At 40.5% G+C, this 17,773-nt stretch overlaps 1 protein-coding gene across 1 annotated transcript in view; it reads left to right on the forward strand.

The window, feature by feature from the left end:
• LOC124863878 (microtubule-associated serine/threonine-protein kinase 1-like) overlaps positions 1-17,773 on the forward strand; it is a 97,913-nt gene that overhangs the window by 40,081 nt on the left and 40,059 nt on the right. The window contains exons 3-5 of the mRNA XM_047358417.1: positions 4,802-4,896; positions 5,514-5,589; positions 9,967-10,039. Coding sequence (XP_047214373.1) covers positions 4,802-4,896; positions 5,514-5,589; positions 9,967-10,039 — 244 coding nt within the window. The remainder of the gene's footprint in view (positions 1-4,801; positions 4,897-5,513; positions 5,590-9,966; positions 10,040-17,773) is intronic.

Consider the following 17,773-nt stretch of genomic DNA (forward strand, 5'->3'; position numbering starts at 1 on the left):
CTTGGGTGCTGTGGCTCAGGTGCATTTTGTATTTGGGGAAACAGCACAGATACATAATCACATGCAGGTTTTTAATGTGCATGCTACACATCCCTCACACACTTAACAGTTTAATGTTTGCATTCTCTACTCATAAACTCTCATCTTTAACTTAACAAGCCAAGGAGTTAACTGTAAACCAAGTGAGGTCATTGAGACACCAGTGTGCCTCGATCAAGTTAAAGACTGTGTCCCTTGTAAGTGCTGTAGCTTTCCCCAAGAGAACCCTGGGATTTAATAGTGGCCAATACTGGAACTTCCATTACTTAATGTTTCCAGTAAAGATCTCTGCCTATTTTTCTCCAGTAACAGTCTCCTTGGTCCAGTTTGTCTCTTAGTTGTCTCCTTCTGTTACTGGAAGAAAATACTTTTATGAACAAAGACTTCCTGATAGATATTTCTACTGTCAGCTGGTAATTCTATAGAAAAAAATCAAACATCAAACAATCCATAAATGTTTTGCATCTAAAATATTTTATTTTATTTTTATATCAAAATAACTTCCTTTTATTTCACTGGACATTTCCAAATCACCCTTCTCGAGCTGTGGTTTACAAATAAAAAGTTGAAAGCTTGCAGTGCCTCTGTATTCAGCCCCCCTGGGTCAATATGTCTGGAAGCCTCTTAGCGTTTGTTCCTACCAGCTTTACACCAACTCACCTGAATCAAAAGGCTGAGTTATCTCTTGGTATGTCAGGAAGTTTTGCAAAGGTTTGCTCATTAACTATTTATTTCACTATTTATAGAAGGAAAGCATATGCGTCTGTCCATTCATCTTTAAATGTGCGATTTTAATAGTCCACTTTACATATTTTTGACAAAGCCATCTTTTTTACTTACTCATCTTTGTACCAATAAGTCATTGTACTGTCATCAAGAGCGAGCTCCCAAGCTAGTAACTTAGGCGCTATTAACAGTAACGTTAATATCGCCACTACACTGACGGCTGGAGGCGGAACATCAGTCGCCATAGCCCCATCCATTAGTGGGTCAATGGAAACACAACTGGTAACGTACCGAGTGGAGCGGAGCCACGGCGCCTAAAACGAGCCAGTGAAAAAAGGGGCATTACCAACCCACGTTCAAGGACCCCGACATAGCTTCTTCTTTGTTGTTTTCTGGCGGTTGGCATACAACAATGTGGTACATTACCGCCATCAGCTGGCTTGGAGTGTGGACCAGAATGTGGCTGACCCACATAGCTGCCCATTGCACCTGTTCAAAAGTCAGAGGCGGCAGCCAGCAGCAATTAAATGTCTATATCTACATAGTAAATGAGAAAATGCTTTGTGATCCGAACAAAACGCTCTCTGGGTCTGGATTTGGACTGGAATCCGGGGTTTGGGGATCACTGCTTTAGACATTTCAGCTGTATGAGTCTGACTGCAATATTCAGCACCAACTCGATGGGGAGATGAGAAATGAGAAGGTGTTTGCCGAGGTAGCAGAGAGTATATAAAAATATTAAGGACTACAATGGCCGGAGTGGGTCAAACCGAAAGCCATGGCGGTGGTTTCATACCATGGACGCCATTTATGGCCATTGTATTGCAGGTTGTGGATGGGAGGGTGGTCTTGCCTGTGCAACCACACTGTTGGAGGACATGATGTGCAACTGCAAGTGTTTATTTTACTTTGCACAACAAAAGGGTTTCGTGTGCAGGGACAGAGATACATCAAAGACAAGCAGGACTATGAACCCTAGGGAACAGGTATGGGGGAACACTGGCCTACATGGCTCATGGCTAACTATAAACAGGATTTCTTGTGGCTTTCCTCCAACAATGTAATTCTTCATTCCATGGCCTCACCAAACTCTTCCCATGCCTGAGCCTTTGCCTCTACCACCCGGCTCGTGGCTAGCTTGGCCTCACTGTACCCATCAGCTTGACAGCATCCCTTACTACCGGTGTCCACCACTGGGTTCGGGGATTGAGAAAAGAGCTTGAGAAAGTCATTACAGTGTAGATTTTCACACACTTGATTAGCAACTATTTGCTCAAGAATTTTATCTAAGAAATGAAGATTAAATATAGGTCTGTAATGTATTAAGTAATCTTGACCAAGAGAAAGTTTCTTAAGTAAAGGATTAATTACAGCAACCTTAAAAGCCTGTGGTACATATCCATTTACTAAGGATAGATGAATAATATCTTACTTTCTTAAATAATTTGGTTGGGATTGGGTCCAACATACAAGTGGGTTTAGATTAAGGTTTTTTTGGGTTTTTTTTAAAACTCAGAAAGCTCAACTGGGTCAAAACTGTCCAAACAGTAATCACTTTCTACAGTCACCTCTAATGCTGCCTCACATATTGAGAATGAAGTAACCATGTTCGAGAGGATGCTAATGATTACATTTTTTATAGAATCAATTTTATTTATTAAGAATCCCATGAAGTCATTACTGCTGAGAGCTGGGGGAATGGATGGCTCCACAGATCTATTCTGAGTTATTCTGTGTAATCTATGACTCTGCCAAAAGAAGCCTTATTTGTTTTTATTATTTCTATTCTTTTAAACTCTTCGCTTAATTTATTTCCTAAGAGCAAATCAAAAGCCTTTCCAAACTTGTCTCCTAACAGAACAATTTGCTGACATTTTCCTCTTCCCGATGTTGATGGTTTCTTTGCCATTTTACATTATGTCACCATTAGATCATTTCTTGTGTATTTGTCCTCCTCTTCCTCCCCTCCTCCCGTGGTTCCTGGTTGGCATTCACGTGGTCTCCCTCTTGCACTCTGCGTAGCAACAAGCCATCAACTGAACGCAGCTCTTTTTCTCCACAACATCCCCTCTGGGCTTTAATAGGCTTGCAAAATATATTTTTTTATTTTCTCTTCTCCTGAACTAAATTGACAAGGTTTATTTTCTGAATATTTGCTACATTTTTTATTTTCAAAGCTCTTCCCTCAATACACACTTTACAGCTAAAACAGTCTCAACTCTTTGGGGAAGGCCCTCTACAAGGTTTAGGAGCGTGTTCATGGGATTTTTTGACCATTCCTCCAGATGCACATTTGTGACATCATACAGTGATGTTGGATGAGAAGGCCTGGCTCTCAGTCTCTGCTCTAATTTATCCCAAAGGTGTTCTATCATCCACACCAAACTCTCATCTATGTCTTTATGGACTTTGTTTTGTACACTGGTGCACAGTCATGATGGAAGAGAAAGGGGCCATCTCCAAACTGTTCCTACAAAGTTGAAGGTATACAATTGCCCAAAATCTCTTCGTATGCTGAAGCATTCAGCATACCTAGTGTATGTTTGGAAAAATAAATCTGGGCTGTGTTTACTTGTTTTGGTTGAATGAGCAACACTTTTAACATTTCTACTACTATATTATTATTTTTTAAATTTTTATTCCATTGACACTACACTACTCTTGTCCCCAGAGGCACTTTTGGTTTATTTGGCTTTAATCTCCTATTTGTTCCAGTCAACCCTCTCTCTGTCTCTATATCTTCTTTGCTTTATCATCCAAACATCAGCCTGAACTCTAGGCTATAAATCAGTGCAACCCACATTCATAAGAACATCGGAGTGCTTTTTTCGCCCCTCTCCTCCGTGCCGTCTTTTTATCTTAACTGACCATCCAGTAGAAAATAGGCCTTGGGCATCACGCTTAAAATTTGGACTTTGCATCAGCAGCACTGTCTGCTTGTTTACCTCTGTGTTCTGAGAGCATTTTATTTTTGCACTCAAGGACAACACTGGGTTTTTGTGAGTGCAGCAGGTTTCTGTTGATTTCCTGAAGCCCTGGGAATCCATTAAACAAGAGCAGCCCTGCTGCTAAGATTTTGCATTAATCGTGTATTTATTTATTTTTTTTCTTCACTTAAGAAGAAACTTGGAAAGATGCATAAAGCTTAGTTAAGCACACTTACAATAACTACCAATGTTCATACCTATAGATGCGATTTTCCTTTATATTTAAACATTAAATATATGTTCCTCTAATGATCCATTGAGAGGAAAAATCTACTTTCTCCCAAAACTTCCTGCATACCCTCCTGTGATCTCCACCACTGTGAGCTCACGTCTCTACAATGCCAGTGTCGATAGAGATCTGGAGATCTTTGCAGAGGTGGCGTGTCCGGTTCGCATTTGACCCCATGTGTCAAAGGAATGAAAGAGACGCACCAGGAGAAAACCAGCATTGTCTCTATCTCAAATGACAGATGAGATGATGCTGGTTTGCATCAACCCTCCCTTTTCCCCAGATGTATTTATGTGGATTTTTCATGTCCTCATGCTCTCTGGATTGCAAAGCACATTACAAGGCTCATGTTGAAAAAGCATTCAGAGTAAATGACAAGTATGTAGAAGAGGGTTAGATCAAATAAGGGGACCTCTGGAGTACAAAAGGTTGCTGAGTTTCTATCGAAATGGGTGTGAGTTAGATTAGGATAGATATGATGTGATTGGCTAAATATATTTAAATAGGGTAATTGAAAAGAAGATCCATATGCATTTGTCCCCAGTTTTCTCTTTCTTGTTTTCTCTCAATCTCTGCTCCACCCTCTTCTCATGTGTAATTTCAGCTCCGGGGAGACAGGCCCGGAATGGACAACTGAGGAAATGAAATTCTCTTTATCACTGTTGTCGTGCTCTGAGAATAAGCTGTGCATTTGTCAGGGTCTCCTGCACATACCCAACTGTATTGATGCACACTGACAAAGACAAAGTATATCCCAACAAAACTCTAGTGGTGTAACTTCATACATGTTTTCCTTCCCCTGTTATACTTTTCTTTGCAGTTGCCGCACGACCAACAGGAAGAATCTGATCCTGACGACCACTTCTCCCACATTGCCTCGCCCTCACTCCCCCCTTCCCCTCCCAGGACACCTCGGTATGCACAGACATAAAACCTTAAGACTCTAAAGTCACTCAAAAAGGGTGTGAATTAGATTAGGACGTGCACTTATATTTTATATGTTTATTAACTACCTTTATTTGGCATCATGCAACAGTCAGTCACAGGACAGCCTAAACTACTGCCTGTCTTATTTCTTAAAATTATAGTCTCCACATGCTAAGCTCATGGCTCACATTTTTACATCCAGGCCTCACAATAGTTTACAGTATATTCCAATAGTACATTCTCAAAATATAAACATGTTTTAACCCTTAGCTGGTTCCATTAGTAAATACAGGAGTATTTTTGATGAGTTTGGGATAGACTGGTTTGGAGGAATGATGGAGACAAGGCCCAATCTCACTTAGAGTAAATGTTATAGCTGTCCATTCAACACCCAGCAACTCACTAAAACATATTGTCCAGATTACTTAAAAATCAATAGTATAATCTTAAACTCCATCAGTTTACCACTTCTTTGTTCCATAAAACCTTCCATAATAACTATGACACATTGCGATATTGATTCACAGATAAAGCATCTCTGTTGCTTTGTCATCTGAGACTTATCTTCTCTTATGCATATCTGTTTCTTCTCATTGTCCCCTCAGGAAGCAGCCCACTGGACAGCCCCAGAAACTTCTCCCCAGGCAACCCTGCACACTTCTCATTCGCCTCCTCTAGAAGGTCTCTGCTTTATGTCTGTCTTGCACCTTTCAAGTGCATTTTAATAAATTGGAATATGATCGCAATGGTATTTTATTTCATTGATTCAATCCAAACAGTAAAACTTTGAATACCATAAGAATAATAAACAATAATATTTAATTCAGAAGTTGTATTTCCATGTACTCCATGTAGTTTTCAGTTGATACTTGCTTGGTTAATACTTGGTTGAGATTATTTTGCATTAACTAACGCACGGATGCGGTGTGACATGGAGGCAATCAGGAAGCATTAAGTCCTCCCAAAATTCCTGTGCTGTCTTTAAACTTATTAAAGCACAGTGGACCATAGAGGTGTCTGATACTGACAAAACATTCTATCATATTTTTTTGCCATTTTTCTGAAAATGATGATTTTACATAGTCTTTTTGTGACCCCCAAATGCAAATGCAACTTTTTGAAAAGTGTTTTAGATATTGCCTGAAAACTTCAACAAATTATCTAAAATAAATGTCCTACCTTTGTAGTGGTTAGAATACCCGGTAGTTTAACATTCATTTAATGCAGTAAAAACAATTGTTACTGCTACCATTAAAAACAGTGAAAGTGAATGTTGTCATAAATCATATATAGGCCTACTCTAAACATTATAACTCAGTTCTGAAATTAAGATTAAAATCAAAATTTTGATGGAATGCAATCTACACTTAAAGTGCCTGTGACATCGAATTTTCATGATAAATCCAATTAAATTTATGGAAGGAAAACATTGCTAAAATATTTTATAAAGTAAATTCATGCCATTGAAATGAACAGTTCTTGAGATATATGGTCATAAATTTCAGTAAAAAGGCTTTTCCGAACTACTCCTTTGCAATTTTGTTGCGCTCTTTTGTGATGTCAAAGGGAAATCCCTGCACATAAACTGACTGCTGCAACAGTGGCCAGCAACACAGACAGTAGCAAATAATCTGATGTTTCTTTAGATATATTTCAGTTACTATTAGAGAGAGTCAGCCTTCATCAGATGGAAGACCACATTTGCCACGACGTGCGGACAGCCATCCAATTCTCTATTTTTGCTGGATGGCGGAGTACGGCTTCGGAGTCAATATGTATGAATCATACCGCACCACCAGGAAACAAAACGAGCACAACGTCCGGATTTTCTAAATAATTCACTAACGACGGAGTAGATCTGACCCCTCCTTGAACCACCACCTTAACGTGGTGGAGGGGTTTGAGTGCTCAAATGATCATAGAGGCTATGTTGTCTGGGGCCTAAATGCCCCTGGTAGGGTCTCCCATGGCAAACAGGCTCTAGGTGATGGGTCAGACAAAGAGTTGTTCAAGAATCCCTCATGAAGAACAAAATATCGAGGCAGGTGAGGTCGCCCAGTACGGCGGAGCCGGGGTCCCACCCTGGAGCCAGGCCTGGGGTCGGGACTCATCGGAAAGCGCCTGGTGGCTGGGTTGCTCCTCGCGGGACCCGGCCGGGCCAAGCCCGAACGAGAGACGCGAGGCCATCCCCCAGTGGGCCCACCACCTGCAGGGGGAACCGTGAGGGACCGGTGCAAAGAGGATTGGGTGGCGGACGATGGTGGAGACCTCAGCGGCCCAATCCCCGGATGCTTAGGCTGGCTCTAGGGATGTGGAATGTCACTTCGCTGGGGGGGAAGGAGCCTGAGCTTGTGCGGGAGGTCGAGAGATATCGACTAGAAATAGTCGGGCTCGCCTCCACGCACAGCGTGGGCTCTGGAACCCATCTCCTTGAGAGGGGTTGGACTCTGTTCTACTCTGGAGTAGCCCACGGGGAGAGGCGGCGGGCTGGTGTGGGTTTGCTTGTTGCCCCCCAGCTCAGCCGTCTCGTGTTGGGGTTTACCCCAGTGGATGAGAGGGTCGTATTCCTGCCCCTTCGGGTTGGGGATAGGTCTCTGACTATCATTTCAGCCTACGGGCCGAGTGGCAGTGCAGAGTACCCGGCCTTCTTGGCGTCCCTGTCGGGGTGCTGGATAGTGTCCCTCCCGGGGACTCCATTATTCTGCTGGGGGACTTCAACGCCCACGTGGGGAACGACAGTCTTCCTCCGTAGGGTGGCCGGGCACTCCCTTAGAGATAGGGTGAGGAGCTCTGCCATCCGGGAGGGGCTCGAGAGGAGCCAGTTGAGGTGGCTCGGGCATCTACACCGGATGCCTCCTGGACGCCTTCCTCGGGAGGTGTTCCAGGCACATCCCACCGGAAGGAGGCCCAGGGGACGGCCCAGGACACGCTGGAGGGACTATGTCCCTCGGCTGGCCTGGGAATGCCTTGGGCTCCCCCTGGAAGAACTGGAGGAGGTCTCTGGAGAGAGGGACGTCTGGGCGTCTCTGTTGAGTCTGCTGCCCCCGCGACCCGGTCCCAGATAAGCAGAAGACGACGAACGAACGAACGAACGGAGTAGATCTTGCCATAATAATTAATACATGCACATACAGGGGTTGGACAATTAATCTGAAACACCTGTCATTTTAGTGTGGGAGGTTTTATGGCTAAATTGGACCATCCTGGTAGCCAGTCTTCATTGATTGCACATTGCACCAATAAGAAGAGAGTGTGAAGGTTCAATTAGCAGGGTAAGAGCACAGTTTTGCTCAAAATATTGAAATGCACACAACATAGGTGACAAACCAGAGTTCAAAAGAGGACAAATTGTTGGTGCACGTCTTGCTGGCGCATCTGTGACCAAGACAGCAAGTCTTTGTGATATATCACTATGTCACTGCCAAGGACTACCGAACCATTCTTGAGGACCATGTGCATCCAATGGTTCAAACATCGTATCCTGAAGGCGGTGCCGTGTATCAGGATGACAATGCACCAATACACACAGCAAGGTGTGTATGTGAAGAAGCCCAGTTAGACTGTGATTTATTGCTATCTCCTCTCTGTCAGACATGGTGCTGCCAGTGGAGACTGTGGCAGCTCAGCGTCCCTGCAAAGCCTTCATCCTCATTTATCAAATTTGTCAGCCTGCCTGTCACTATTCGACTGAGCAATAGATAAGCACACTAAATGAGTCGCCTGTCCTCTTCTTACAAAGTAAGAGTACACAGACAAACTAAATTTGGAATAAGTCATTTGTTTGCTCTGTTATTTAGTATTGCAGTTTGCGTATGGGGTTATTAAGGGTTTGAGTTAGCTTTCACATTTTAGGTTTGGAATAATTTACTTCATTAAAGGCTTTGCAGAAGTATTGCTATAGTGTTTCCACAATGTCTCATGTCATAACCTCAAACCTAAATGTGTTTTATTTGAATTTTATGTAATAAAGCATAATTATGAAGTTGTAGAAAAATTATGTTTTCAAAATGAAAACAAAAATAAGTACACTCAATTGCCTTTAGATTTCAACCAATTAGTTAACAGAGCCCACCCTTTGTATAATTTTATCTTTGTATAAATTCAGCTGTTCTATGTAAACCTTAGAGGTTGTTAGAGAATATTAGTGAACAAACAGCATCACAGGGAACGAGCAACACTGCAGATGGATCAGGGATGAAGATGTGGAGAAGTTGAATAAACAATACCCCAAGATTTGGGGTATCTCACCTCATGGAGAGCTGTTCAATCCATCAAACCTACCAAGACACGGTCCTCCACCTACTCTACAGGACAGGCAATGAAAGCATTATTTAGAAAAGCAGTGAAGGGGTACATAGGAACTCTGGAGGAGCTGCAGAGATCCACAGCTGTCAATAGGATAACTATTACTTATGCGGTCCACAAATGTGGCTTTGAGAAGCTGAAAAAAAAAAGCTATTGTCATGAAAACCTCAAGGGGATATGGCAAACATGTTGTAGAGCAACATCTGATCAGATGAGACCTTCATGGGTCTCTTTGGCTTGCATGAAATCTCAGTGTTACAGAAATGGAAAACTCAACACTGTTTATCATCCTGAACACACACTCCCCACAATGAAACACGGTAGTGGCAGCATGCCATGGGGATCCTTTCCTAAGTCTAACTCAGACCTTAATTTCATTGACAATCTTTGGCAAGATCTGAAAATTGATGTTCCTCATCTAACCCAACTAAGCCTGACAAATAGGCAGAAATGTCAGTCTCTAGATGTCTAAAGCTTGTAGTGGCTTGACCCCAAAAGACTTGTAGCTGTAAGTGTAGCAAAAAGTGGATCAAAAGGACTGAATCCAAAATATTTTTAGACTTTTATTTCTAAAACATTTCAGTCCACAACAATACTCTACTTGGTGATTATCCAGCACTTAAAAGTGCCAGTAAAAAAGTTTGTAATTGTAACGTGACAATCTGTGAAAAGGTTTATGGGCTCTGAATACAGGCAAAGCTCTGTTTTTATAATATCTGGTTTTAACAGCTGTGATTTTTGTGTTCCCTGTAGAGCGGATGGGAGGAGATGGTCTTTAGCATCTTTACCCTCCTCTGGATATGGCACTAACACTCCCAGCTCAACGGTAAGAACCTTTTCTCCTACCTAATTCATTACATTAGTACTTTTCCTGCAGTGGTTATTATAGTTGAGAACATTTGAATTTGAATCAGTTACTAATGTATGGGTTTGCTCCTGTAGTGGAATTTTCTTATCAAAGTGTGAGAGAAGTTGACTCACAACAAGAGAAAATCCGGACTTTGTCTTTATAAGTTTTATTCAAAGGCATTCAGTGTTTGAAGACCCTGTCACTGAGGTTAGTCAGTGAAACAGAGCCCCGATCAACATTTACACACAGTATTTATACCAGAACATGACAGTGTTATCTCAACTTCAAAGAGTCTGTGTTTTATGGCCCTAGACCCTCCTGCTCTTCCTGAGGCATCACCCTAAAGCATGTGTTTTAACCATTAAACTTTACAGATTCCTCCTCTAACACAGATGTTCTGAGGAGTGAGGTAACCTAAAGGTCATACACTTTGGGACACTTAATAAAAGAATTTCCATTACAACTCCTTTCTTCTGATTACAAGATAATCACAACTAAAGGAAAATTCTTCAAAACCATCACCCCTCTCAGCTAACAAATAATCCAAAGCCATTCTACTTTGCAAACTCATCGTTCTAAGAACTTGCTGCTCCTTGGTCAGAACAGTGAAACCTTCCTCTCTAATAATGGGCTGATTGAATTATAAGTTGTGACCGTAGGTAGTAAGTGAGCTAGATAACATACTCCAGACCAATTAGCAGGCAGATACAGATATGATCTATTTCCACACATCCAAACCATGTTCTTAGGACACGAGAACCCATATCTACTAGGAAAAGTAACAAGAACCCTGGTTAATTTACCTGCCATGCCATACAACTTACTTCCATTCTGTCAGATTAAGAGTTAACACAAAGGGATCTGGGACCAAAGATCCTGAAATAGTATAAGCAGCAGTTCTGATAGGACATGACTCAAATTTATGTCTGTTGATTAAAGCACATGAAACAGATATAATAGTTTTGCAACCTTCTGTTTTTCCAAGGAAATAAGGTGTGTTTTCCTCCTGTTCAATACAAATATCTGTACCTATATCTGGATATCCAATTGATTTCTATTACCCCAAATTCTATAAAGAATTCCTGTAGTAGCACATATTAGATTAGGCTCACTAGAAAATCTACTAACATTTCTGCTTTGCCTTATAATATAATCCCCCACCCAAGGAAAAACAACCTCCACCAGCTGGTTATGTTGCCTATCTGGAAAGAAAGTAGTATCAATAGAAACAGGTACTAAAAATGGTTGATCATTAATAACACGTGGAATCAAACAACAAACATTGCAGCTGTCATTTCTTATCTTCCTCACAGTTTGATGCATCAGTTGCCACCAGACATTATCAGCATGATCATGGTAGTCAGAAAAGTGATGAATCTCTCTTCGAATCAGCTGATGAGTATTATTGGCGTAATTACTCAGATTAGCCACAAATTGTCTTTGCTGTACCTTTCCCCAAATGAACACAAGAGTAATAAAATACTTGTAATACCAATCATTAGCATCAGAACAGAACATCTTTCATATAGCTGCATCGTGACCTTGAAGTGGAATGTCCTTTCTTCTGGTGCTGAAAGCAAACAGTTTTTTTTCTCAAAGAAAACAAATCATAAACAAAACTCAAAAATCCTGCTGCCTCTCCTGAGTGGTTTCTGCGCTTCAAGCTGCCCTGTTACCAGTCTAGTACAGGTGGGCGGTTGTAGGAAGCTCCTCTAGAAATATGTTTAGAAACAGGAACTCTAACCTGCTGGAAGTTAGGCTTCCATAGTCCAACTAAACAACAGTGGAAATGAACACATTTCAAATTTGTAATAATACCATAATGATAGATTTTGTTGAAGTACCTCTTTAAAGAGGCCTTCTGCGCGTTCGTTTATTCACCGTAACCTGGAGGAATTACACACATTATAATAAATCACACGGAGACAGCTGTATGTTATTCAAAATACCTGGACCAGGGGAAGCTCTCATGTGATCAGACCACACACCGAGACAACTTCAGAGCTTCTCACTGGGCACATTGCTTTTATTAAAACACACATTAAAATGGGCAGCGCACTGTTTACAGTTTTTTCTCACATGCAGTCACGTATACACTTTTTCCGGCTTACCATATTTAGACAGTCATTGTCTTGCACCTGCACTTGTATCTACTGATATAAGCAGGGAGTAACACTTATCACCAATTTTCCCACACTTCTGCAGTTTTCAGTAATTTTCCACTTCACTTCTTCTGTGAGAAATACTTCTGCAGACCACACAATACACAATGTCTTTATACTAACACATGTTTTACATTTTATTTCCCACACTGGTTATGAACATAATAATAATGATGCACACACATAATATATCTCCACAATTTCAAGCAATAAACATGAAAGTTAGATAAAAGCATCCGAGATCTCCTCCTCAGAGTCAGTCTCGCTGTCAAAGTGGGAGGAAAGAATTTGGCTGACCCTCGCTGTCCAGGCAAAGGAGGGCCTAGTAGCCACCAAATGTTAAGAAATTAAGAAGAATAAGCATCATGGCGCATGTTACACTATCTCTCTGTTGCAGACGTCACCAGTCCATCATCCAGAGAAAGGTTATGTGCAAATGTGTAGAGGTCTTCCCTGTATGTTTTCTATGTGTCTCTCAATGTGGTGTGTGTGCAGTGAGGCAAATGACCTTATGATTTCTAACTTTCAGGCAATGCGATGGCCTTAAGTAGATTCTGAAATAATGTTGCACTGCCCAAGAGATTGTGCCCTTGTAAAAACAGTGTTCTTCAACCACCTCTTCAATCACTTGCCAGTGATCAGCTTACAGTTCTTTGTCTTGTGGTGGTCCGCTGTCCTCACACCTTTCAGCCGTGGATGATCCAGTTGGAAGATGACTTGTGTCCTGGAAGCCAGATGAAGCTGGAGGACCTGGATCTTTCCTGCAGCTTTCCTGGGTGTCTAGTAGGATCTGATATGGGCCATTCCAGCCCTGGACTTCCAGTGTTTTCTCCTAAATTCTCTGACCAGAATCCAGTCGCCAGGAATAAAGGACTGGAGGGTGGAAGTGGCTGTTTCTGGTAATGCAGCCTTCACCATCTGTGAAACTTGAGAAAACACAGTGGACAGGTTTTGACAGTAAAACAACATCCTATCTTCACACAAAGATGTGGAAAAAAATGATCTTGGCAATATCCCCATGTCCAAAATAGGAGACCTGCCACACAGCACTTCAAAAGGACTGAGATTTGCCTGTGTCCTTTGTCTCAATCTCATATAAGTGAGAACAATAGGCAGGGCCTTCACAACACTTGGCTAATTTTCAATTCAAAGTCCCATTCTCAAACCTAAGTGCTTAACTACATGAACTTCATCAAAACATCCAACAAAATCCAAAGAATTGATCTTCTGACTTCACCTGATATACTAGCAGTGACCATCAGCTAAATATTCTGAATATCAAAAATGTGACATGATGTTTGAGGAAGGTCTGATTACAGGTCAATATTTCATAGTTTCAGAAAACCCAAAAAGAATTTCAAAAATGGTCTAATCTGCAGAGATGTAAAATTTCACAAAAGAATCAACACCATAATTTCAGAGAGGTTATCATAATGTGGTCTTAGGGAGCTATGCACCATTTACATAAACAAAGTACAACGTCTCTCTCGCATTGTCACTAAGTCCTCACTGGAGGTATGAGCTACCCTTTTTCCCATGAGTGCTAAAACTTTTGGAACCCCATGTTACTTTATTCTGACATTCCCCTCTTCTGGCGCAGGGTCCAACCCATGCGACAATCCAGAAAAAGTTTGTACAAAAATGTTCTAGTAACCAAGATCACATAACCTAGAACCAAAGAAATGAATTCTGACATAACTATGTGTCACTATGAATTTAATGAAAGCAACATAAAGAAAATCCAGATGTTTTTAACTGCAATTCAGTTCCATTAACAACAAAACACAAACTTTAATTATTCAGTTCATCAATGTCTCACTTAGAAATAAGTCACATATCATCCTGATTTGTCTTGTATAAAGATGAGTATTAGATTAATGGACATCTAATGTAATTCGGATGCATAAACCCTATAAATTTAATCTAATAAATAATTCCTGTCAAGTATGAAATCATAACTCTGATTCTTTATCAAAAATATATTACTTACTCTTGCATATCTTGAATTATCAGCTAGCTTAATGGTACCAGGGAAAACTTTCAATCTAATAAATCACCAATGATTCTGCATGCAAAACTAATTCTTCAAACTAGTTTAAACTATTTAATTAACCTTTTAATAGTAAAACACATAAATCTAAAAGTCATGCTACATCCTTAATCATTATACAAAAAAAAACATGTTTTTAAGGCAACAATCACTACAAGCATTTTGATTCTATTGTCTCTTAAACAATGTTAAAACTCAGGAAGGGAGGTGCTGAGCGTTACCATGACAACAAAGGCATGAACCAACCTGGTAGGTGGGCGGAGTCAGGCAGAACTAACCTTTGATTGACAGCCTATGGGCGGAACCACAGTTACTTCATCCCATCCCACATTAGTGTAACTTAAACTGCAAAACTATTAACATGCACCTACCTCAGAAACAAGCTGCTTCTTAACTCTCCTGAAAACTCAAAGTTTTAATCAATCTGGGATTTAGAAACATTATTCTAAACATGGATTATTGTTTCATGCAACATTAAAACAAACATTCATTCCAAGTGTTGGGACCACACAGCCATGGGTGTTCCACACTAAAACTCCGGTACATACTTTCCTGGAACCTTTCAAAATAAAGTGCATTAACCTTCTTCCAGCACAGCCAGGAAATTGGGTAACTGCGGACTTCCTGTGGCGCCAATACCCAAATAAAAGCCCCACCTTTCCACAAGTCTTCCTCTTCCAAACCGATGACCATCGGGTCAGGAGGGAACACAGCGCGCTGAATGTCTTTTGCTGGCAAAAGGACATAAATTTAACTGGATCCAAGGACCGATCATTTGCAAAAGTTAAGTAGAATGAAATACTGTCTGTGTATCCGGTATTTTCATTCATGAACGGAGAAATTAAGGTGTAAGAGTTGCTTACATTTTCTCTTCGAGGCCCCACAGAAGCAAACGGTGTTCCGAGAGAAGCTGTTTCGACAAGCCGAGTCTGGAGGAAAGACGACGTTCGCAACCGTGTTTACGGTAACGAACAGCTGGTCACCTTCTGATCGGGAGAAACTGAGGAAGTTAGCGGGAAGCTAACTCTTTGTTCACGACGGATATCTTCTTCAAACTTCGCCCTTGGACAACATTCCCTCAACAGGTTCAGAGGTTGGGTTTTGGGCAGATTAACAGATTGGTTTAGGATGAAATGATCTAAACGTTTTCATGTTATGAAGTTTGTTTTGTGGAACTCGGCTATCTTGGTGCTAGCATGCTATCTGTAGCACCCAGGCCGGTTCGTGTTCTTTGTATGTGTTAAAGCTAAGATAAACTTTATTTAAAGGGTGTTTTTAACCAGAACATTGCTCATAACGCGCCGTCAGCGCTTATGCATTTTAACCCTGGTATTTTAAAGGTATGTGTTGATTCTGGCGCTAAGCTATCTCTAGCTTAGCACTTTAGCTAGCTTCTTTGTTAGCCCAACGGCCAGCCGGTAAATACCCGTGTGCTAGCATTAAGGCTAGTCAACAGAAAGGTTGTTGGTTTTCAAGCTAATGAATAATAGTCCCCGAACATCATTTACTAAAGTTGATAACTAAGTAAACACCATTAAGCCCCATTTCTCCAGAAAGATTTGGCTCTTTTCCAAAATACTCAATAATATTTCTTCAAATATTATTTTAATAAATAAAGGCAGCTAATTAGACACCGTTGAGAATTAGTCATCCAGGAGGTTGGTTTTATTCAGCAGATCATTATTTAAAACATTATTTTATTAAAATAATATTTAATCTGATCTTGCATTGTGAAGGGTTGTCTAAAGGTTGCTGATTATTGTCTAAGTTATTTCCAAGACTAACTTAACTTCACTTCCAGATTCTTCAAGATAATCCGTGGTTCTCAAACATAAACACTGCATGGTAATATTGCATCACTCTTTTTGGTCATGATTTCTAATCATCTTTAATCAACTTGTTTATATTGTACATAGTCCATTAGTCTTCATTATTCTTTAATTCTGCTTGGTAGTTTAGTTGGATTGTTTTAGCATAGTAAAGAGTTTGTTGATTGAAATATGTTGGACTTTGAGTTGACTTATTTTTGTTAATAAATTCTTGTATTTTAAGAAATTGTGTGAATTCATTCCATGTGTGTGCAGAGTTTATGCTGTTCAATAATGTCAGAGCTCCTCTCACACCTTTCTATTCTGTCCTAATACCATCGCCTTAATGGGGCTGGTATTCACAGGACAATCCTTAACAGACCGGAATATTATTTGGTAAAATATTAATATTAAACAATATTCTCAGGTTCATATTTACAACTCAAGAAAACAAAGACAAAACATCAAAGACAAACAAATGGCCAAATTTGAAGCTTCAAGAATTAAAATAAATTTTTAACAATCTCTTTTTCAAAATATCTTTTCTCAGGCATATCTTTTAATGCTGTAATTGATCAATTTTGTTATGACAATCTTCAGGATCCTTTCCTTCCCCAAAGGGAGAAAAAAGAAACTGCAGAACCAAGCCTTTCATAGTTTTTGTCAGGACCTGATATAAGGTACAGTGTAAATCAACACGCTGCATGAATCAGAAGAGGTAAGAAAAAAACCTAATATAACCTCTTCCCAGCAGCTGCTGTGAAAAACAATGAATTTGTACTTTCCATAAGCATCAGTTAACACTTGCGGACAAAAACTGCACCAAACTGTAAGTACTGTGTCAGAGACTGTATGAAGACCATCTGCAGTAGAACTAAGTCTGTTTTAATGAGGTCTCTACCCATTAGATTTATGGGATACAAACTCTGACAACAGAAAATTATACCTGAAGGAGAAACCCATCAGGTTTTACGCATGCGCTGGGTTTTAAAAATGCTCCTTCATGAGATCTGTCCTGAGAATAACATAGAAAAACATGGTTACTGCAAAGTTTTGGAGATGTTGTAACTTCCTCTGCTTTTAATAACTTTTAATAACTATAATAATTGACCCTGAATATTCCACGACAAAAGAGAACTTGTTTCTCTAAAAGAATTAACTGGAAAGTATCAAATGATCTAAGTTATCACTCTTTTAAAGATACTTTTCTAACACTAAAATAATATTTTAACCCGCTATATCTGTCAACGTCAAGCAAGCGTCACATGAGCAGCGGTTAATAAGCGTTCTTCATTGCAGAAAATAGGAAAAGATTTATGCAAATGTGTATGTGTTTGTACGTTACCCCCATCAGTTTCTAAATCGCTCCAGAGTCAGACTGTCATGGCACACAGTCCTCTATCAGTCCAAAAAAAACCCAGGCCCTTTCCAGTCTGTTGGTGGGACATGCAATCCTTCTCTGTCCACTTTAACTTCTCCAGGAGGGAGAAAGAACTTTGCTCCGGCCTGTTTCTCTTCCGCCCGCATAAGATGTGCTTTCAATATAAATCCAGTGTATCGCTCTTCTGGCTCTGCAGCAGCATGGATCGTTGTCCATCTCAGTGGGCTTGGGCCAGACTTCTTCTGAGTTTCGTTCTGGTGGAAGCTCACACTGTGATTTGCAGCAGGCAGACAGGAAGGCAGATCTCTC

This window comes from Girardinichthys multiradiatus, chromosome Y (genome assembly GCF_021462225.1).
Source record: "Girardinichthys multiradiatus isolate DD_20200921_A chromosome Y, DD_fGirMul_XY1, whole genome shotgun sequence".
NCBI classification, from domain to species: Eukaryota; Metazoa; Chordata; class Actinopteri; order Cyprinodontiformes; family Goodeidae; genus Girardinichthys; species Girardinichthys multiradiatus.